This window comes from Globicephala melas, chromosome 20, assembly GCF_963455315.2.
Source record: "Globicephala melas chromosome 20, mGloMel1.2, whole genome shotgun sequence".
NCBI lineage: Eukaryota > Metazoa > Chordata > Mammalia > Artiodactyla > Delphinidae > Globicephala > Globicephala melas.
The window spans coordinates 32,593,742-32,613,847 of NC_083333.1; the positions used below are offsets into that span (position 1 = coordinate 32,593,742).

General features: G+C 64.4%; 1 protein-coding gene across 7 annotated transcripts in view; it reads left to right on the forward strand.

Moving 5' to 3' along the window:
• Window positions 1–18,895, forward strand: part of BAHCC1 (BAH domain and coiled-coil containing 1) — a 54,400-nt gene extending 35,505 nt beyond the window's left edge. The window contains exons 6-27 of one of the 7 annotated variants that reach the window (XM_060290294.1): window positions 122–330; window positions 483–641; window positions 887–1,083; window positions 1,262–1,595; window positions 2,671–3,507; window positions 7,491–7,690; window positions 7,829–7,965; window positions 8,600–8,710; window positions 10,911–11,031; window positions 11,869–12,164; window positions 12,924–13,102; window positions 13,202–13,503; window positions 13,614–13,838; window positions 13,925–14,060; window positions 14,145–14,259; window positions 14,361–14,436; window positions 14,562–14,670; window positions 15,408–15,527; window positions 15,676–15,852; window positions 15,959–17,145; window positions 17,309–17,545; window positions 18,156–18,895. In XM_060290294.1, coding sequence (XP_060146277.1) covers window positions 122–330; window positions 483–641; window positions 887–1,083; window positions 1,262–1,595; window positions 2,671–3,507; window positions 7,491–7,690; window positions 7,829–7,965; window positions 8,600–8,710; window positions 10,911–11,031; window positions 11,869–12,164; window positions 12,924–13,102; window positions 13,202–13,503; window positions 13,614–13,838; window positions 13,925–14,060; window positions 14,145–14,259; window positions 14,361–14,436; window positions 14,562–14,670; window positions 15,408–15,527; window positions 15,676–15,852; window positions 15,959–17,145; window positions 17,309–17,545; window positions 18,156–18,365 — 5,674 coding nt within the window. In that variant the 3' untranslated portion in view covers window positions 18,366–18,895. The remainder of the gene's footprint in view (window positions 1–121; window positions 331–482; window positions 642–886; window positions 1,084–1,261; window positions 1,596–2,670; window positions 3,508–7,490; window positions 7,691–7,828; window positions 7,966–8,599; window positions 8,711–10,910; window positions 11,032–11,868; window positions 12,165–12,923; window positions 13,103–13,201; window positions 13,504–13,613; window positions 13,839–13,924; window positions 14,061–14,144; window positions 14,260–14,360; window positions 14,437–14,561; window positions 14,671–15,407; window positions 15,528–15,675; window positions 15,853–15,958; window positions 17,146–17,308; window positions 17,546–18,155) is intronic. The other 6 variants (XM_060290295.1, XM_060290297.1, XM_060290298.1 and 3 more) reach the window with 6 other exon arrangements.
• The last annotated feature ends 1,211 nt before the right edge of the window (window positions 18,896–20,106 follow it).

The window sequence follows — 20,106 nt, forward strand, 5'->3', positions numbered from 1 at the left end:
GGGGACTGCTGCTGGGACAGATACCTCTGGCGCTGAGCGTGACCCCGAGGGGTGAGGTGGAGGAGCTGGGCCAGGGATGGCAGCTGTGCTGAGCCCCCCACCCATCCCCCGTGACGTACAGGGACAACAAGGACCTCGTGGAGTTCGCCCGGATCCACCCGTCAAGCGGCTGCCCTGGAGACCTGGCCCCCCATCTCATGATCGCCGGGGGCTCCTCCCTGCAGAGCAGCCAGCTGGGCGGGGACCCAGCCCCCCATCCCCACCCTGCCCACCCCCCCTGGCTGCCCCGCACCCGCAGCCCCTCCCTGTGGATGGGGGGACATTCCTACGGTCAGTGCTCTGAGGGCAGGTAGGGGTGCATGGGGCAGGACAAGAGTCCTGGCCGGGCGTGGTGGCCATTGCTGGCCTGGGGCTGACAGCCCTCAGCCTGGAGCCCTGCTTCCTGCCCCGCACTGCCTGACCTCAGTGCCCTGTCTCCCCAGGCCTCGGGCACCCTGCCCTGCACCAGAACCTGCCCCCCGGCTTCCCTGCGTCCGTGCCTGGCTCCATGCCCCCCGTCTTCCCCCTCTCCCAGGATGCCCCCACACAGCTCGTCATCCTGCCTCCTGAGCCCACGCCCCACGCCGCCCCCCATGCGCTTGGTAAGGGCCCCCCGGGCCAGGCTATTCGCGTGTGCGGCTGTCAGAAGTGGGTCTGAGGAAGGGAGCAGCCCCCCACGGGGGTAGGGGAAGGGACAGGGAGGCAGGCACCCGGCCAGAGCCCGGGAGGCAGGTGCGAGGCGGTCGAGCGGGAGGTGAGGGCTGGCAGAGGCCAGCTCGGTGGCTGGGATGCAGCCCGGCGCTCTGTCGCCGCCGGGGGCTGACGAGCCCTTTGGCCCGGCCCACAGCTGATGTCATGGACCAGGCTTCACTGTGGCCCCCCATGTACGGGGGCCGGGGCCCTGCCTCCCACATGCAGCACCCAGGCCAGCTCCCTGTCTACTCGCGGTCCCAGTTCCTACGGCAGCAGGAGCTCTACGCCCTGCAGCAGCAGCAGCAGCGGGCCGCTCAGGCTCTGGAGCAACAGCGGGCCACCCAGTTCCAGGTACCTGCCCCCTCGGCCACACCCAGCTGGGACCCAGGACACTGCTGGCTGCCTCTCTGCTGCAACCTGGCCTGGCCCAGGAGTCCCCACTGCACACTCCCCCCACCCCTGCCCCACGCTAATGTGATGCCCTGAGCAGGGGGCCCAGCCGGGCTGAGCCTCTGCCCCAACCCAACAGCAGAAGCCTGAGGACCGCCACCTGGAGCTGGAGGAGCCCGCCCAGGAGAAGGCCTTGAAGTCCACCCACAAGCCAGTTGCCTTAACCCCCACGGCCAAGGGCACCCCCTCACCCGCCACCGCAGGCCCTGCCAAGCTGTCACCCTGCTGCCACTCTCCCGCCCCGAAGCCCCCCGCCGCCAGCTGCCCTACACCACCGCCGCATCCTGGCGCCCCGTGCACTTTATCCGTCTGCCCCACCGGCAGCCCCGGGCCAGGCTCCAAGCTGCCCAGCGCCGAGGAGAAGAGTGGGGAGGGCCAGCGGCCCGGAGCCGACCTCAACACGTTGGAACCAGGTGAGAGCGGGCGGCACTGGGCTGGCCTTGGCCTGCCCCCCTCCACTCAGGCCTGTCACTTGTCTGGTGGGCAGGGCTGCCTGGCTTAGCACCTTCAAGGGTGTCCTCACAGACCCAGTCCCCCCAGTAGGGCCTGGGGCAAGGTCGCCTGTCCCTCTGCTCTTTCTCTTCCTTCTTCTCCACAGTCCTTCTGGGGGACCCACAGGGGAGGCACTCAGGGCCCCCGCCCCTGGCAGATGGGGCAGGATGAAGGTCAGGCCCAGCCGGCTGGCACTGGAGCCTTGTGGATAAGGAAGCGCCTGGCCTGCCGGGGACAGTGGCAGGACCACAGGGCAGCAGGCACGAAGCTGGGCAAGGGAGCTCATCCTCACTGTCAGGGCCCGAAATGCCACCACTTGGGCCCAAGGCAAGGAGAGGCAGCCTGTGGTGGAGGGTCCAGGCCCAGCCTCGGCCTCTGCAGCTGCCCTCCCACCCTCCGCCCCACAGCTCCTCCACAGCTATTCGATTCTCTCTGAATTAGGCTGAGCGTGTACACGGGAAGCCCGTGTGGCGAACATAAAATTCGTCCCAGTTCCACAAGAAGGAGGCTGAAGCCATCCGACGTTGTTGGGTTTTTTTTTTCAGAGTTTTTTTCCTTTTTTTTTTTTCTTTTATTGTAGTTAATGGGGCATAATGCCTCCGACAGGCTGCCAGCTCGTTCTGGTTCAGGGAAAGCCCTGATTCAAGTATCTTGTTTTAAAATCCCCCTTTTCTGGTTAGCCACACCACACAGACCAGAGATGGCCTCCAGGGACCGCCATGAACCCCCCCACCCCCGCCCCACCCCCGCACGAGGCAGTGGCTCGAGCTGGGGAGCACACAGCTGTCCTGGCCAAGGAGGAGGGCCTGGGGGCTTCCCCTCCTGCACCCGGTGCTCCCCTGCTGCCCCCCTCGACATACCACGTCCCCATTCCTGCCTCACACATTTCACAGGCAGAGGGTTGGCTGGGGACCCTCCCCGTCAGGTGTGGGTCTGAGGTGTTTGAGGTCACCCTCACCCCCAGCTGCTCTCTCCTGACAGCGCCCTCTTTTGCAGACCTGCCTCCCGGATACACGTGCCCTGCGGCGGGCTCGGGCTTCTCCCTGCCCCGCATTGTGCACTCATCTGACCTCTCGGACCCCGAAACTATGCAAACCGCCCCGCCGGGGGCCCAGCCTGAGCTGGCCAGGACGTTCCCACCCGGGGAGCTGGGCCCACACAGCCCCCAGAACCTGGAGGAGCCTGGGCTGCCCTCAGGGGCCAGGGAGGCCACCCAGGACCTTGCCGCACACCCCAACCCTGCCGAGCGGGGACCCCCGGGGAAGGCAGCGGACCCCAGCCCACTGGAGGGGCTGCGAGAACTGCAGTGTGGGGCCCTCCTCGAGGGAGGGGGACCTGAGGCCACTGGCCAGGCTGATTCTACTCAGGGAGGGGCCCAAGAGGAGAGGACCACAGAGGAGGGACGGGAGGAGGGAGAGCAGGGGCCCTCATTGGGGGCCAGCCCCCAGGCCACAGAGCAGCCGGCAAGGAGCCTGGGTGCCCCGGATCAGGCCACGCCGGGCGAGCAGCAGGCCCCTGCAGAAGCAGAGGCGGAGGAGGCGGCCAAGTTCAAGGAGGCCGAGCTGGAGGAGGAGGAGGAGGAGGACTGGGGGCTGACTCCCGAAAACAGCCAGCCGCCCAGGGAGCTGCCGGGTCTGGACGCCCTGGTGGCAGCCACCATCAACCTGGGGGATCTGCCCGCTGTCAGCCCACTGGACCCTCAGCCCCGCACTGTCCCTGGGCCACCCAGCACAGCTCCCCTGCCCCGTAGCTCAGGGATTCATGGCATTGCCCTGCTCAGCGAGCTGGCCGACCTGGAAATCCAGCAGCAGAGGACTGAGCCAGACCTACAAGGTAAGCCCCATCCCTCCGGAGCCCCAGGAGCTGGACCTTTGGGCATAGGCTCAGGGTCAGCCGGCCAGTGGCCTTCAGCCCTGCTCCGTTGTCCCCACAATGTGGCCCCTTGTCAGGAAACCAGGCAGGTGTGCCCACACGGTGTTACCCCCAGCCCTGGCTGCAGGGTGAGCCATGGGGTAGGGCCTCAGGGCCAGGCCTGCACCCTGACGATGGTGTCAGAAAGGTGGCTGTGTGTATTCACGGTGCCCTGAAGGGGCTTGAGGGTGTCTCCAGTTTACACACAAGGATGCCAAGGCCCACAGGGGTGGGGGTGGGGGGGGTCAGGTCACTAAACTACGGCCTCACAGCCAGGAAGCGGTAGGAAAGACGGTGCTCTCGCTATAAGCTTTCACTTCCTTGGGTTCTGCAGCTTCCGAACCTAGCCTGCACGGGGCCCAGCTCAGGACGTGGCAATCTCGCCTCCCAGGCCCCAGGGAGGTGGCACCCCCCACGTCCCCCTCAGCCTCACTAGGCCTTGGGGCTGACCTGTGGGACAAGATGCTCCTGGGCTCCCTGCACCCTGCCCAAGGTCCCCAGGGTGCCAGCCCAGGGCTGGTGCCGCCCTGACTCGGACCAGAGCCCAAGGGCCAGGTGTTTGCTTAGGCCTCTCTAGCACTTAGGTCCCCCACAGGGACCCCTCCCAGGCGCTCCCTGCCGGAACCCCTCAGGCGGTGAGGGGAGCACCCCCAGCCAGGCTTTGTGCCCCGTTGATACTTATAGAAAGAACCCAACAAAGTCCTCAGCTGGCCCACTCGTTTTCCCACCGCGTGAAGCTCTCCACTGCCCACTGCCAGCCACCAGCGCCTCTTGTGCTGCGTGGAGCTACGGGAAGGTTCTTGTAAAGTTAATTTCCCTGAAGGTCTCTGTGTCACTCCTCTCTTGTCTGACCAGAGGGGCCACCACTGTGCTGAAGAGAGTAAGCCGGGGGGCCCTTGCCGGTCAGGAACTCTGGGAGGGCCTCGCCTGGAGCTGTAGCGTGAGGCGGGGCTGCCCCAGTCAGGGCCTTGCTGCCCAGAGCCACCGAGCGAGTGTGGCTGGCGTGCGGGTGCACCGAGCAGGCTGCCGGGCGCCATGTGTGTGGCCACCGGTCTGTGCACGTGAATGCCTGCTGGACCCGTGCCCGTTCATTGAATGGATGCTCACGTGTAGACCACGTGTGTCCCATTGTGGGTATTGCAGCTGCCAGCCCAGGCCAGGCCCTGCTGCCACTGCTGGGTCTCCACCCAACCCTTCCCTTCTGGAACCTCCAAACCCCCCTCTCCCCTCCTGTTTCTCCCAAAACCCCCGCCCTCCCCTCTTGGAGCCCTCAGGCCTTCACCCTCCCCTCCTGCTGCTCCCAGGCCCCCACCCTCCCTCTGTCCCAGTTACTTGGCCCGTCTGCGCAGCCTCTCAGCTCTAGAGCCGTTCCCTACAAGCTCAGTGACTGCTTTGCCTGAAATTACTTAGGAAATCAGTTCATTTTCTGAGCAAAAGGCAGGACTCACAGACAGAGGAGGCGGGAGAAGACCATGCCGGGAACGGGCCCGGGTACAGAGGGGAGAGGGAGGGGTAGAGATCCAGAGGGACATCGGGGCCTCCTACCCCCTCCTCCCAGAGGAGACCCCCTGAAGTACCTCCCAGGCCAGGCAGAGCTGGTGAAAGGCCAGGTGGCGGCCCCTGAGAAGTGGGGGTGAGGAGGTAACCAGGTTCTGAAAGGTGACATGGCCCCCAACTCCCATAGCCGGGCCGAGTGGAGCTGGTATTCAGGTCCTGGGCTCTTTGCTCCCAGGCTGGGGCCAGCCCCACCCTCACTGATGTGGGCGTCCAGAGCCCTCACACCCCGCACCAGTAGGACTTGGCCGCAGGACCCTGGCTTATCCCCCACCTGGGCTCAAGTCTAGGGAGCTCAGTGGGCAGGCTGCCCAGCCCGCGGACTGCCATCGCAGGGGGGCAGGGACTCAGGCCCCAGATGGAGCCCTGGGGTGGGAGGGAGTCGGACACTTCTCTGGCCATTCACTTGGCTGGCGTGGATGCTGGGGCCTGCCTGCAAGGGCCCATCCCCAAGACACCCAAAATGCTCCACTCTGCATTTGGAGGGGCCACTGGGGGGCATGGTGCCCACTGGGCTTCCCATCCACCCTGGAATTTTGGGAAGGCCAGGCCCTGTCCCTTCCGGAGTATGGTTGCCCCTTGTTCCTGAGTGACCCACCTGGTTTAGGTGAGTCAAGATCCCAGACCCCCCTTTTGAACTTCCCTGCTGACCTGCACCCCTCCTCCCACCTTCTCCTGGCCCCAACAGCTTCTACCGGCCTGGCTGGTTGGGGGAAGTCCAAGCCTTCGGCCTCTTCTGTGCCTGTGGAGCCCTCAATCTGCCTGGACAGCCCAGCCCTACATCTCTTCCGGGACAGGGATTATAGACCCCCGAGGCTTGGGGGTGGGGCTGTTATTGTCTGCCGCACAGCTCCCTGAACTGGAGAGCAAGGCCGGTTGTTTGGAGGCCAGAGAAGAGCCCAGCAGCACCACCACGCCCGCCATCTCCCCGAGCCCACCATCCCCTCGCAGAGCTCACCCTGCAGGACTTTGCAGTCTCAGCAGGCTTAGCCTGAGGAGTGGGGGCCGGGGTGGGGGGGCTTCAGGGAGGAACAGAGGGGCTTCCTAGCAGTCACAGGGACCCCAAGAGATGAGGAGACCCTGTGGAACTTTTAGCTGAAATGGGGCTTGCAGATATCCCTGCCCCAGCTGGAGATGGGAGGAGGAAGCCCCCTCAGCGCCTCCCCCACCTTCCCAGGGCACCTTTGACCCAGCAACCCACCTCTGGCCTTGACCCAGCACTGCGTACAGAGGGTTGAACTTCCGGTGTCCACCTGTGCTTTGTCCCATTACTGAGGGTGGGTCACTGTGATAACTCCATCAAGGCTATGGCTGGGCACTTCCCCTTTTGTAGTTACTAAGTATTTCGTGGGGAGGGACTTTGAAATGGTGTGATATCCCCTTCCCCTTCAAACATTGGATTCATTTATCTATATCAGTGTGACTTGTGGAGTTTTATTCGCTTCAATCCCTTATAATTTGTCACTGTCACTATTTAATTTTGGTGATTGAATTATCTCAGATTTGGCCCCTTCAGCTGGATCATCCTCTGAGAACTTCCTGTGTTCCCAGCTCACCCCGAACGTCCCAGTCCCTGGAATCAGCCATTTCTCCAAGGAGCCCAGTTCGCTTCCTCAGAGAATTTTAGAAGCCAAGTTCAGGGTGCTAGGTGTGCTCGTTGCTACTGGGGTGTTACTGCTCTCAGGCCTTCTCAGAGGGCAGAGCTGGCTGTGTGTTCTAGAAATCACGACTGCCCACTGACACCTCCAGCTCTAGGCACCCTGTCTGACCCCACAGGGCTCATCCTGGCTGATTCCTTCCCCAGCTGTAACTCCTCGTACGATCAGCCCACCTGTGCATGCCCAACCCCCATTTCTGCCACCACCCTCTCCCCGTGGTTGCGCTCAGTCCCAAGTCTCCACTCCAGGCCTGTCCCCTGGATGGACACTGCCCTCCACTGGCTCGGCTCTGACCCTGCACTGGGCCATCCCTCCCCACCCACCGGCTGACTCTCCGGGTTTTCATGGATCTGGAAGAGGGCAAAAATGCAAGGCAGTTTCTGTTACGAGCATAGCAAGCCACGTGCCTGAATGGTTTGGGCACTGTCCTGAGGACTTGTGCCATCCCAACCGGCCTGGCCCACAGTAACCAAGGGTGACATCTCTCCCACCCAGAGCAGAGGCGAGTGCTAGGTGCCCATCTCATTGTTCCAGGCCGCCTCGCCCTGCATGTCTCAGGGAGTCCGGCTGCCTCCGGGCGTCTGGGGGTGGGGGTGGGTACATGGGGTAGGAGGGAGTAGTCTGGGCTGTGCTGAGATGCAGGCTGACATCAGGAGCCTCTTGCACACACACTGACCCTCATGTCCCCTGCAGAGGAGGAGGATGTGCTAGCCTTCAACCTGCAGCGCCTGGCCACGCTGGCCTCAGCCTGGTCCCTGGTAGAGGCTGCTGGCCTGGACAGCCCCGCCTCCTTGGCCCAGCCCTCCACTGCCGACTCCTGCAGGGCTCCCACGCTCACCCCCCGTATGCAGATCCTGCAGCGCAAGGACACCTGGACCCCCAAGACCAAGCCTGTGAGTGGGGGGCCCTGGTCGCCCCCATGGCCCAGTGCCGTGACCTGGGGGAGGCCTCGAGTGCCCAGGCTGGCCACCTACCCACCCCATCTTGGTCCCCTAGCTGGGCTCACAGGCCCCTGTGCCCCTGCCTACTAGGTATGCCCACTGAAGGCTGCCATCGACCGGCTGGACACACAGGAGGTAGAGATGCGCGTGCAGCTGGCGGAGTTGCAGAGGCGCTACAAGGAGAAGCAGCGGGAGCTGGCCCGGCTGCAGCGCAGGCATGACCATGAGTATGGCCCAGGCTGGCAGTGGGGTGGGGAGGGCTGGAGTGTGGCTTGTGGAGACACCCCCAGTTCAGGCACTGGGGCAGATGTGGGCACAGCCCAGCCCAGGGCCACCGCCTTGTGGGAAGAGGTCAACCTGTGTATGCTGGGATTAGTTGGGCCAGAAGTGGGGGCCTGGGAGGGTCCCCAGAGGTAGTGGAAGGTTGAGGCGTTCACTCAGTGGAGAAACCAAGGGAGAGTGGAGGGGTGGAAGGACCACCCAACAGAGACTGGTGCGAGGCAGAGGCCGGTCCTCATGATAGGGGGGCAAAGGGTGAGAATAGTGGTATCTGAGAGGGGGCTGGGAGGCCGGGGCAGGATTGGGGTGTGGGAGGGCAGAGGGAGCCCCTAAAGTTGCCGTAGCAGTGCGGGGAGCTCACCTGACTAGAGTGTGCAGGACGGCTGAAACTGGGAAGCAGGGATGGTGGGGGCAGCCGGGACACTGGCTCAGCCTTGCCCTCCGTTTGGGGACCAGGCTCCCGCCAAATCTTGGGAGGGCCCGCCCCCCGCCACAGCCCCCAAGGGTATTGCCCTCTCCTGGACCCCTGTCAGGGAGCCAGGACAGGCGTCAGCCTCTGACCACCCCTCCTGTGGCTCCCAGGAGAGACGAGAGCTCGCGGAGCCCTGCCAGGCGAGGCCCCGGCCGGCCACGGAAGCGCAAATACTCCAGCTTGCTGCCTGCCCTGCGACCCAGCGAAGGCAAGAAAGTCAAGTGAGTCTTGCATGCATGGGCCCCGTGGGGTGCGTGGGGCCGGAGGTTACTCAGTGGCGCTGGGCTGGCCCAGGTGCCCTTGAGGCCCGGGCAGTGGGGACTGGGCTCCTCTCTGGCTTCCGTGGCCGCTGGGCCTCCGTCACAGCTTCTCCTGAAGATCCAGAACCCCGGACCAGCCGCGGTGGGGAGCGTCTGGGGCACTGAGCCCGTAGCAGACAAGCCCCTCCCCCTGGGCCTGGGGCATGGCCGCACCAGCTCCACGCACCTGGCCGTGGCCGGCTGGGGCCGTGGCATCCCTCCTGCCAGGCCCCAGCCCCAGCCCGGCCCCACGAGTGCGAGGCGGCGTTGCGTAAAAGCCTCTTTATCTGCACCGTATAGAGTCGTTGGTCACGCTGCGGTGCTGCGCACGGCTGCCGGCGCGCGGTTATTATCCATTACCCGCCCGGCGCAGTCATTGGCGCACTCCCGGGCCTGGTATAATTGTCCTTCTCGGCTACAAATTGCCTCTCCCGGCAGGCTCATTTGCATAAATCCTCGAGCTCCTCCAAACACGATTGGCGCGGCGTGTGCGCACTGCATCAATCCTGATGATTTGGTAATAATAGTTAAATCGGCACTAAATGGTTCCTTCAATTAAGACAGAGGCAAAAAATTAATCTCAGGGCTTTATGTCACAAAACATTAGCAAACGCGGAGAAGGTTACAGGGAGGGGAGTTCGCGTAGGCTGCTGCGGACGGGGAGGGGATGCACCATATGGCTGGGGGGCCTCCCCAGGCTGTCCCTCCGCCCTGCCCAGGTGTCACCCGGCGGGGGCTCCAGGGGCCTCCCTTTGAGGACCAGCCAGAACTGTAGGGGCTGCTGGCTAAGACCAGGGCCTGGCAGGGGGCCCTGTTGGGGAGCCCCTGGCGAAGCTGCCCCATGCTTTGCTCGAGCCCGCCTGGCGCCGAGCCCCTGCCTGACCCTGGAAGCCCCATCCTGGTGCTTGCATTGTGGCCACTTTCTCCACTGACCTGAGAAAACAGACCCTGGCTGGACGAGGAAGGAAGCCAAGGCCAGGGCCCTCCCTTCCTAAGGATCGGGGTTCCCTCCCGCCCTCTCCCCATCTCAGGCTCCTGCCCACTCTCCATCCCTCTGGGGGGCCCCTGCCCTTCAGTAGCTGCTGACAGTTGGACCCAGGCAGGAAGTGGGAGGGCCGAGGCCCGGGGGCCAAGCATGGTTCCGGGCTGGCTTCCTGCCTGGCCTCTCTGGGCAGGAAGGTAAAAGTTGACGTCTGGCCGCACAAGGCCAGGGCCGGGCCAGGGCCCTCAGCCTCCATCTGTGACTCATTTTCATTAATGCTATGTGGGTAAGGGAGGGAGTAGGTGAGAGGCCTAGCCCCCAGCCCCTGTCTGGCAAAGGACAGGCAGCCAAGCTCCCAGCCTCACACCTGTGGGACACAGGGAAACAGGCTCAGAGTCAGCAGCTTCCAGGGCCCCATCTGGGAGCTGGGGGGGGGGGGGTGCAGAGTTTCTCCTTTGAGACGGAGAATTGAGGGCAGGGGACAAAGCTCTGAGGGGTCTGAGCCCAGCACTGGGGGTCCCTGGGGGCTAGGAGGCAGAGCCTGGGCACGAGTTTCTCTGGCCGCTGTCCCCCACATCCTCTTCCTGGCGGTGGCAAAGATGCTTGGGGTGGATCCCTTTCTCAGGTGCCTCTCCTGATGCCCTTTTTGTTCCTAACTGAGGTAGCTGCTGGCCTTTGCACTCACTAAGTGACCTCAGTGAGTGCAAAGGCCAGCATGATCCCACCCCAGCCTTGCACAGAGGCACAATTTAAAGCATCCCCATTTTCCAGGTAGATAGACTGAGGCCACAGCCCAGGTCACACAGTGGCCCAGCTGGCCACAGAGCCCTGGCCCCCGAGCAGTGGGCTGCCCCTCCCCAGTCAGTGGGCAGAGGGGGCTAGCTAGGTAGCGGGGGCCAGGGGGCTCAGCACTGGCTTGGCCCCCCTGGCCTCCCAGCAGCTCTGTGTGCTTAGAGGAGACTGGCCCAGGGGCACAGCCTTGGCCAGGAAAGAAGCAGGGCCCTTACAGGGGCAAGTGGGTCTCCCAGACATGCAGCTGCACCACACGACCCACCGCAGTGCCCTGGCTGCTGCCACAGGGACTGTCTCGGGGACAAGGCCCAGGTGCGCAGGTGTGACCCGCGCCCCCCGTGCTCCCAGGGCAGTGCGGTCCAGCCTGAGCCTGCTGTGCACCGAGCTGCGGGGCGGCGATGATGAGCCCTCGAAGAAGCGAGGCCGGCTGGAGAAGGGCACCTACGCGGGCCTGCAACCCGCATCTGCGGTGAGTCCCACAGCAGCCTCACCCTCAAGCCCGGGGGCAGGATGTCAGATGGACAGGACAGGGGGCAGGCGGTAGACCAGCCCCAGGCCAAACACTGCCACCCCGCCCTGCCCCGTGTCACCATCCGGCTGGGGCCCCACTGCTCAGATGAGCAGACAAGGTCCGGCGAGCTTCGTGTGCGTCACACAGAGGCGAGCCTGTGAGGCTGCAGGTATGACCCGGGGCTGGTTATGCTCCACGACCCCTCGCTTTCCTCTGCTCAGTCCAGCGGGAGGAAAGCAACACACAGTCATCACAGGTCACAGGAGGGAGGGCTCACGATGTCCACCATGTCAGGTGCATACCTGGTGTAGTGGGTGGACCGAGGGCACTGCCCCTCCCTTGGGACAGGCTTCCCCAGGGGTGCCAGCACCCCATTCCTTCTCAGTACAGTGGGTGCCTCCCACCCCTCACCTATTCTAGGGTCCTGGGAGGGACAGGTGAGAGGTGGGTCTGAGTCTGTTGTCACTTTGCCTGTCCCTCCCGGAGCAGGACGCTGGTCCCTCTCTCTAGGACATGACAAACACCTGGGCCCTTGGCCACCCTCCGCCAAGCTGAGTAGGCTGGGCCGTCCGGGGAGGCTGTGCCATGGGGGACAGGACAGGCACAAGCTTAGGCTCCAGTGGGCAGGCCCTGTGCCCCGGGGCCAGATTCCCTCTCGGGCATTTTGGAGGGCAAGGCCAGCGAAGTGTCACCTTCCAGGCCCAGCGCTGGCAGAGGGGAGGCGGAAGGCCGCAGGGCCGTGGCTCAGGGCGGGGGACCCGGTGACTGCAGCCTCCACCTGCCCGTTTACTACAGGAGAAGGTTCGGTGCAAGAAGAGCAGCGGTCAGGGCGACCTGGCATCTGCAGTGGCCCACAAGGTGGCCCAGCTGAAGCCGAAGGTCAAGAGCAAGGGGCTGCCCACCAGCCTCAGCCCCTTCCGGCGGAAGGAGGCCACCCCAGGGGGTCGCATCCGGAAGAAGCTGTCGCGAGCCAAGAGCGCCAAGGTGTCTGGGGCAGCCCGGCACCCACAGCCAGATGGTGGTGCTGCTGGCAGGGAGACACCTAAGTTCCCAGCCCAGCCGGCAGCGGCCACAACACATGAGGCAGGCAAGTTGTCGGTCTGAGCTGCACAGCCAGGACCTCCACGGTCACTGGAGGCTGGGGGAGTGGGAGGGCGGGAGCTGGGACAGCCATCAGAGCCTGGTCAGGGCTCATTGCGTATGCCGGACACAGGGAGAAGCTCTCACTGGCCCAGGATGGGTTCTCCGTGCCCCACCCCCACACGGGGGGGGCCACAGGGAGAAAAGAGGCTGCTGGATGCATCCTGGAAAGAGGGGCTAAAAATAGCCCTTCTGCCTGCTCCAGCCTGCCTTCCTGCAGCGTCTGGCCCGGTGACCTGGAGGGGTTATCTGGCCCCCAGCAAACACACATGTCCAGAAACAGGAGCCTGGAAAAATAGATGCTTCCTCCCTGCCAGCCCCTGCCCCCTCCCCCAGGTCCCGACTGAGAAAGAACAAAGGGAGGGAAGAGGAAGCAGGAAACAGGAGGGCATCTGGCAGGGGGACGAGGGAGGGGAAGGGGCTGCCCTGGGGAAGGGGGTCCCCAGCCCTGCAAGGCGGGTGCTCCACTGCCCAGCGCATAAGAAAGGAAAACTGAGGCAGAAAAAGGGAGGTCAGAGGCAGCCCCTTCTCCTTTCTGGTCCAAACACCCTCACCTGGACACCTGGCCCAGGTGCCTGCCCTCGAAGCAGCCCCGGGATGACAGTGACGGGCTCCACTCAGCCCCCAACACATCCGCCCCCCCGAACCCACCCCAAAATGGCACTGCTCTGGTGCCAAATCACCTGGACCACCCGCCTCTCCCCAGGCAGCGGCTCGGACAGTGAAAACTGCGAGGGTCTGTTGGAAACAGAGGCACCTCCCAAGGAGCCCGGGCTGGCACTGCACGCTGGGGCCCGCGTGGCCGTGCTGGGGCCCTCGCCCTCCTCCGTGGTCAAGATGGAGGCCAACCAGAAGGCCAAGAAGAAGAAGGAGAGGCAGGGCTTGCTAGGTACCCAGGGGGTGAAGGCGGGCTGGGGCAGGCCTGGCCGACGAGGGCCCCAGCAGGCAGCTGGGGCTCCTGCAACGGCTTCCCTCCCTCCCTCCCCAGGGGCCTGCCGCCTGTCCAGCCCCGAGAGTGAGGTCAAGGTCAAGAGGAGGACGGTGAAGGCCAAGGTGGGCGGCAAGCTGGAGCGGGCCCCGGGGCGCAGGCCCCCAGGTGGGCCTGGCAAGAAGAAAGCCAAGGGCAAGGCCAAGGGCAGCCTGCGGGCAGAGCCGGGGGCCACACCCGGCAGGGAAGCCCTCTGCAGCCCCACCCGGGCCTTCACCTGCCACGAGGAGGGCAGCAGGCTGGCCAGTGAGCGCCTCAAGAGAGCCACGCGCAAGAGCACGGTGCTCCAGCCAGGGCTGCGGGTGAGGGCCAGCGGGCACCCCAGGGTCCTGGGCCCAGCAGGGTGGGTGCCAGATGTGAAGGGCCTTCGGGGACATTTACTCCACTCTTTCTCTCCACTTGCTACACCAAGTCACACTCTGGGACTCCTATTCAGGGTCACACTCAGGGTCGGCCTGAGTCACACCATGGTCAGGCTGGGGGCAGGAAGGCTGGTGCCACCCTCACCTCAGCCCCTCCCCTCCGACAGCGGAAGAACGGGGCCCTGTCCATCGCCCTGTCGCCCCGCAACGCCAAGGCCATCCTGGGGAGGGGCAGGAAAGCGGGCAAGGTGAAAACCAAGGCTGCCGGCAAACAGGTAGCATCCCCACCCCGACCTTGGGACCCAGCCAGCCCTGACCTCTCCTGCCCCTCCCAAGAGAGCTGACACTTCTGACCCCCCAGGGCAAGGGCCGGGCGGTGAGCCGGCTGCTGGAGAGCTTCGCAGTGGAAGACGACTTTGAGTTTGAAGACAGCAGCAGCCTCTCAGAGGAGGAGGAGGCCAGGGGCCCCCTGAGCGCCGAGCAGAGCGCCGCCTTGGGTGAGCGGCCAGGAGGGGATGCCGAGCATCTGGGGCCAGCAGTGGGCGGAGAAGGGCCAGGTGCTGACACCCCCATCTCCCCAGCACGCTCATGCACCATCCACAAGGAGGACCTACAGGACGGGCTGCCCGTGCTCATCCCCAAAGAGGACAGTCTGCTATACGCAGGCAGCGTCAGGACCCTGCAGCCCCCCGACATGTAAGGCCTGGGCATGCGCAGGGAGGGGTGTGGGCTGAGGCCTGAGCGGGAGGTGGTGGATGCGCAGGCCTGTCTCATGCTCCCCCACCCATGCCCCTCAGCTACAGCATCGTCATCGAGGGTGAGAGAGGCAACCGGCAGAGGATCTACTCACTGGAGCAGCTGCTGCAGGAGGCGGTGAGGGGACAGCCCCCGCTCGGCTCACCACCCCAGGGAGGTGGACCTGGCTGCGCCCAGCCCCTCCCGGGCACCCCTTGGCCAGCCCCGCCCACTCACGGCCGCCGCCCCCACTGGTCCCGCAGGTTCTTGATGTCCGGCCACAGTCCAGCAGGTACCTCCCGCCCGGCACGAGGGTCTGTGCCTACTGGAGCCAGAAGTCCCGCTGCCTGTACCCAGGCAGCGTAGTGCGAGGTAAGCCCCGCCCAAGGACCCCCAGGGAGGCCCATCAGCCCCTCCCCTTAGGCGAAGCTGAAGATGAGAGACCCGAGTGCCAGGGAGAAGACCCTGTCTCTCAAGGAGGGCCTCCCGCCAGCCCTGCTTCCCAAGCTGGAGCGGGTCAGACAGAGCAGATGATAACATCAGCTCCCTGGTCGCCAGGAAAAGGCGAGGGGGGACCTGGGGTGAGGACAGGGTGGAGCCTCTGGCTATCCAGAAGGCCTAGCAGAGAAGGGGCCCCAGAGCCCCAGACCTGGGGGTTATAAACTGGTCACCTGGGCACCAGATTTCCTGGGGTAAATCCTTCTGCCCCCTCCCCCAGGCACAGGACGTGGGGACCCTGCGGTCTGACAGGTGCGGGGGCAGGGGGGCGGGCAGGCCTCAACCAGGCATGTGTTTGCACACATGCGCGTGTGCATAGGGGGAGGTCGGGGCCCCACGTCCCTGTGAGTGTGCCCTGGGATGCGGGTGATGGATGGCGGTAATATTGCCTCTCCGGCCGCACTCCAGGAGGTGGAGGGGAGGCAGGCTGCTCCCAGCTGCCATGGCAGCTCCAAGGTCAAATGTGATCAGGGAGCAGAATATCCCAGCATCATCTGTCAGGCGCTACGGAGCCCATCCTGTCATCCTCCCGTCCTGGCCACCCGGCCACCAGGGAGAACCCCGTGGGCCCCGAGCAGAGGGCCCCGTGCTCAGGTGGGCCCTGTCTCCAGGCGCCTCCAGTGATGAGGAAGACGACCTGGACTCCGTGGTGGTGGAGTTTGACGATGGGGACACCGGCCACATTGCTGTCTCCAACATCAGGCTGCTGCCTCCGGACTTCAAGATCCAGTGTGAGCCCCAGGGCCCTCCAGCGTGGGGTCCTTACCTTTCTGGGTCGGCCCCTATGGCTGGAGTCGGGCTGACAGTCTCCCAAGGAGGGAGCAAGGGGAGGCGGTCACCCTGGCAGCACGGCGCTGAGGCCACTGGTCCACTCTGCAGGCACAGAGCCCTCGCCAGCCCTGCTGGTGTCCAGCGGCTGCCGAAGGACCAAGAAATCTTCCTGCGAGGCGCCCCCACCTGGTGAGGCCGCCGCTCCCAGCCTGTCTCCCAAGGCACACGATGGCCCTGAAGCCTCAAAGACCCCCGGGAAGAAATCCGCAGGCAAAGACAAAGCTGGTACTCGCGGGACTGCGGGGACCTCGGGTGGGGAGGCACCCTCGGGAGTGGGGGGCCAGAAGGGGCGGGCAGGTAGTTCCTCTGACTCTCCCTGGCCTCTCCCCAGGCAAAGCGGAGCTCCTGGCCTCTGGCACCAAGCCCTCCGCGGGGGCCTCAGACCACTTCCTGGGCCGCCGGGGCAGCCCGCTGCTGAGCTGGTCCGCGGTGGCGCAGACCAAGCGGAAGGCGGTGGCCACGGCCGCAGCAGGTGGCAAGGGGCCGGGCGTGCTGCAGAACCTCTTCCAACTCAACGGCAGCGCCAGGAAGCTGCGGGCCCGCGAGGCGCTCTTCCCCGTCCACAGCGTGGCTGCTCCCGTGTTTGGCAACGGCTTCCGCGCCGACTCCTTCAGCAGCCTGGCCAGCTCCTACGCTCCCTTTGTCGGCGGGGCCGGGCCCGGCCTGCCCGGGGGTGCCCACAAGCTGCTGCGGGCCAAGAAGGCCGAGCGGGCGGAGGCCGAGAAGGGCGGGCGGCGGCGGGCGGGCGGCGAGTTCCTGGTCAAGCTGGACCATGAGGGCGTGACCTCCCCCAAGAGCAAGAACTGCAAGGCGCTGCACGCGGGTGACAAGGATGTGGGGCCCAGGCCAGGGAGGCCCCTGCCCGGCCCCAGCTATGGGCACCCGGCCCTTGTGGGCAAGGACAGGAAGGGGCGGTCGCCTGTCCACCCGCTGCCCATGGGGCTGGCGCTGCGCAAGTTCGCAGGCCAGGCCGAGTACCCGCTGCCCTGCGACAGTGACTGCCACAGCTCCTACTCGGACGAGGAGGAGGACGGGCCTGGCCTGGCCCCCGGCGTGCCCTCCCGCTTCCTCGCCCGCCTTTCCGTGTCCTCCTCCTCCTCGGGCTCATCCACCTCCTCCTCCTCTGGCTCCCTGTCCACCTCCAGCCTCTGCTCCTCGGATGACGAGGGCTCCTCCTACAGCTCAGACGAGGAGGACCCAGCCCTGCTGCTGCAGACCTGCCTCACCCACCCGGTGCCCGCCCTCCTGGCCCAGCCCGAGGCCCTGCGCTCCAAGGGGGCTGGCCCACACCCGCACGCCCAGCGCTGCTTCCTGTCCAGGGCCGCGGTGGCCGGTGGGGGCGTGGGCGCGGGCCCCAGCAGTGGCAGACCCAGGCTCAAGCGCAAGGAGGCCCTGAGCTTCTCCAAAGCCAAAGAGCTGTCCCGGAGGCAGCGGCTGCCCTCCGTGGAAAACCGGCCAAAGATCTCAGCCTTCCTGCCTGCCCGGCAGCTCTGGAAGTGGTCGGGGAACCCCACACAGGTAGGTGGGCCCGACCATGCACACTTACACACAAGACACACCATCTTTCTCTCCTACACACTCCCTGCGTCTGTCTCTGTCATTCTGTCCTGTGTCCCCTGCCCGCCGCCTGTCCCCGAGGCTCCTGTCCTCACTGCCCTCTGCCCCTGGCTGTCTCCTACAGAGACGCGGCATGAAGGGGAAGGCCAGGAAGCTGTTCTACAAGGCCATCGTCCGGGGCAAGGAGACGCTTCGCATCGGGGACTGTGCCGTCTTCCTGTCAGCTGGGCGGCCCAACCTGCCCTACATCGGCCGCATTGAGAGCATGTGGGAGTCGTGGGGCAGCAACATGGTGGTGAAGGTCAAGTGGTTCTACCACCCAGAGGAGACCAAGCTGGGGAAGCGGCAGAGCGACGGGAAGGTGGGGACCGGGGTGGGGCAGGGGGTCCGGGGGTATGGGCAGGCTCAGAGTGGGGGGCCTGGGAAGGGGTATCTCAGCAACTGGCACCAGCAGCCAGAAGGGGAGTGGTCATCTATGGACATCCCTCGCCCCCGGTTCCCACACCTCAAGGCCTCCCGGCCCAAGGGTGCCGTGGGCCCCACAGAGAGTAACACAGCTGAGGACTCAGGCCCCAGAGCCAGGCCACCTGGATCCCTCCCCAGCTGGGCCTTTGTGGCTCCCCACGCAATGGGTGACAGTTTCACCTTGTGGGGGGCTGTGGCCCACAGCAGCCTGTAGCACCTGCCCTCAGCAGCCCATGTCCCCCACCACGGGCCTGCTGATCCCTGCCTCCCAAGGTCAACCCAAGACAGAAAATGCCCCCAGCTCACTCTCCAGTCTTCCCTGAGAACCATGTTTGCAGACGATGCAGAAACAAGTGTTCCTCCAATTCTGCCAGCCTGCTGGGGGTCCGGGCGCAGACCCCGGCCACACAGTTAAGAGCTTGTCCAGAACTGAGGGTCCTGGGTCAGGTGGGGTCCGCTGGCCAAGGCCAGACCTGACGCCGAGCGCTCCTCGCCCCCTTCCCCAGCAGAACGCGCTGTACCAGTCCTGCCACGAGGATGAGAACGACGTGCAGACCATCTCCCACAAGTGCCAGGTAGTGGGGCGCGAGCAGTATGAGCAGATGACACGGAGCCGCAAGTGCCAGGACCGGCGGGACCTCTACTACCTGGCGGGCACCTACGACCCCACCACCGGGCGCCTGGTGACGGCCGATGGTGTGCCCATCCTGTGCTGAGCCTGCACAGACCGGCTGCAGGTGACCCACCTGCCCCGCCATGCCCAGTGACAGAGCCACAGGGACGTGAGGACGTGAGGACCCAGCCCCATGCCTCCGAGCGGGAGGCTGGCCCACACCTCGGAGGGGCAGGTCTGAGCAAATATGCAAACCCACCAAGGCAAGATCCAGGCTTTTTTATTATTTTCCCTGGAAGGAGAGAGAGCTTTTGGGCATCAGAACCCAGTTCATCCGTCTGCTGCGGAGGGTCAGCTGTGCCCCGACTGGGACCTACCGGCCCTCTCTGTTTTCCCACATCGGCAGTTCACGAGAGATTAGAATCCAAGCCATATTTTCCCTAGTACCTCCGACTGTCTCCCACCAGGGAAAGCAGAAATCAGGTGTGTTGTCTATTTATTTCTCTATGTAAATATTGTATTTCTGCGGGAAAGTTTTATGGAAAAAAAGCCGAAAAGGATTTTTTTTTCCTCACATGCGTAACGAGGGTACGCGTGCGTGAGTGTGTGTGTGTGTGTGTGTGTGTGTGTGTGTGTGTGTGTGTGTAGAGATTTTGTTCTTGGGGGGGGGTGGGTTTCTTTGAAAATGCACTGTTTTCCTCAGCCTAGCTGAGTTCCAACTGGGGCGTCTGTGACGACAGAGGCAGCTGGGGGTGGGGGCAGGGGGGCCGGAGGGCACAGGAGAGGTCAGACAGGACCCTAGGTTACACCTGTTGATATCTTGGGGGGACTGTCTAATATGGAAGTCACACTCAAGTTTATTTCCTTTTAATTCATCTCCTGGGAAAAAAAGGATTGGGGGGCGGGCTTGACGATAAGGGTCCCTCGGGGAGAGAAGGGATACCAGAGCAGGCTCCCCAGCCCGAGAGTGTGACGGCAGCCATATGTGTATCTTACCTCTGTTTAAAACAAAGCAAAAATGAACAAATATTTTAAACTATCGATAAGAAAAAGTGATGTTTTGATTTTATTTCCTGAATGTTCCAAGTTATTTCTGATTTCCGTCTCAATGGCCAGCTTGTCCAGCCTTCACTCAGAGCAAGGAAGGAACTGGCCCCCGCCAACTCATGTGGAGGTTTCTGGGACTTTTCTGCGGCCACTTGGCAGGGCCGCTGGCCTGGCAGGGTAGTGCTTGGGGCACAGAGCAGGGTTCCGTCCTGCCTACAACCCAGCCTCAGGTGCACGGAGCAGCCCTCTGCCCAGCGCCCTGGCTACCGTTGTGCCGTGTGGGTGTCCCAGACCCTCAGCACCACCCCCGTAATCCTGGAGAACTCATCACACCTCCACTTCTCCTGAGGCCAAGAGGGACAAGCAGGGCAAGCCAGACCCGTGGCCCAGCAGCCCTTGTCCCCGAAAATACGCACTGAGGGCCACGTGCTCCCATGTCTCACCATGCTAAGTCTCCCCTGGCCACAATGGGAGCCCCAGGAAGGCCTCCCAAGTTAGCCACTGCTCCTTAGGACGGGCTCTTGTGTGACCCACAGGCACAGGCCAGGTACCTGGGAAATAAGGGATGTCAGTGGGTGCCCGGGCCCCTTTTTCTTTCCAACCAGGAAATCACCCCTCCCCCGCTCCTGGTGGCTCCACGGGAAGTATAGGGACATGGAGGGATTCCCCTGCACCGCAGCTTTCTTCTCCCACCCCAACTCTCCACTTTGTCTCGGCTCGAGTGCAATATTTCATTCTGGTGGTCGTCCTGGAGAGGCGGCTGAGGTCCTGCTGGCGGCTGGGGAAGTGGCAAGACG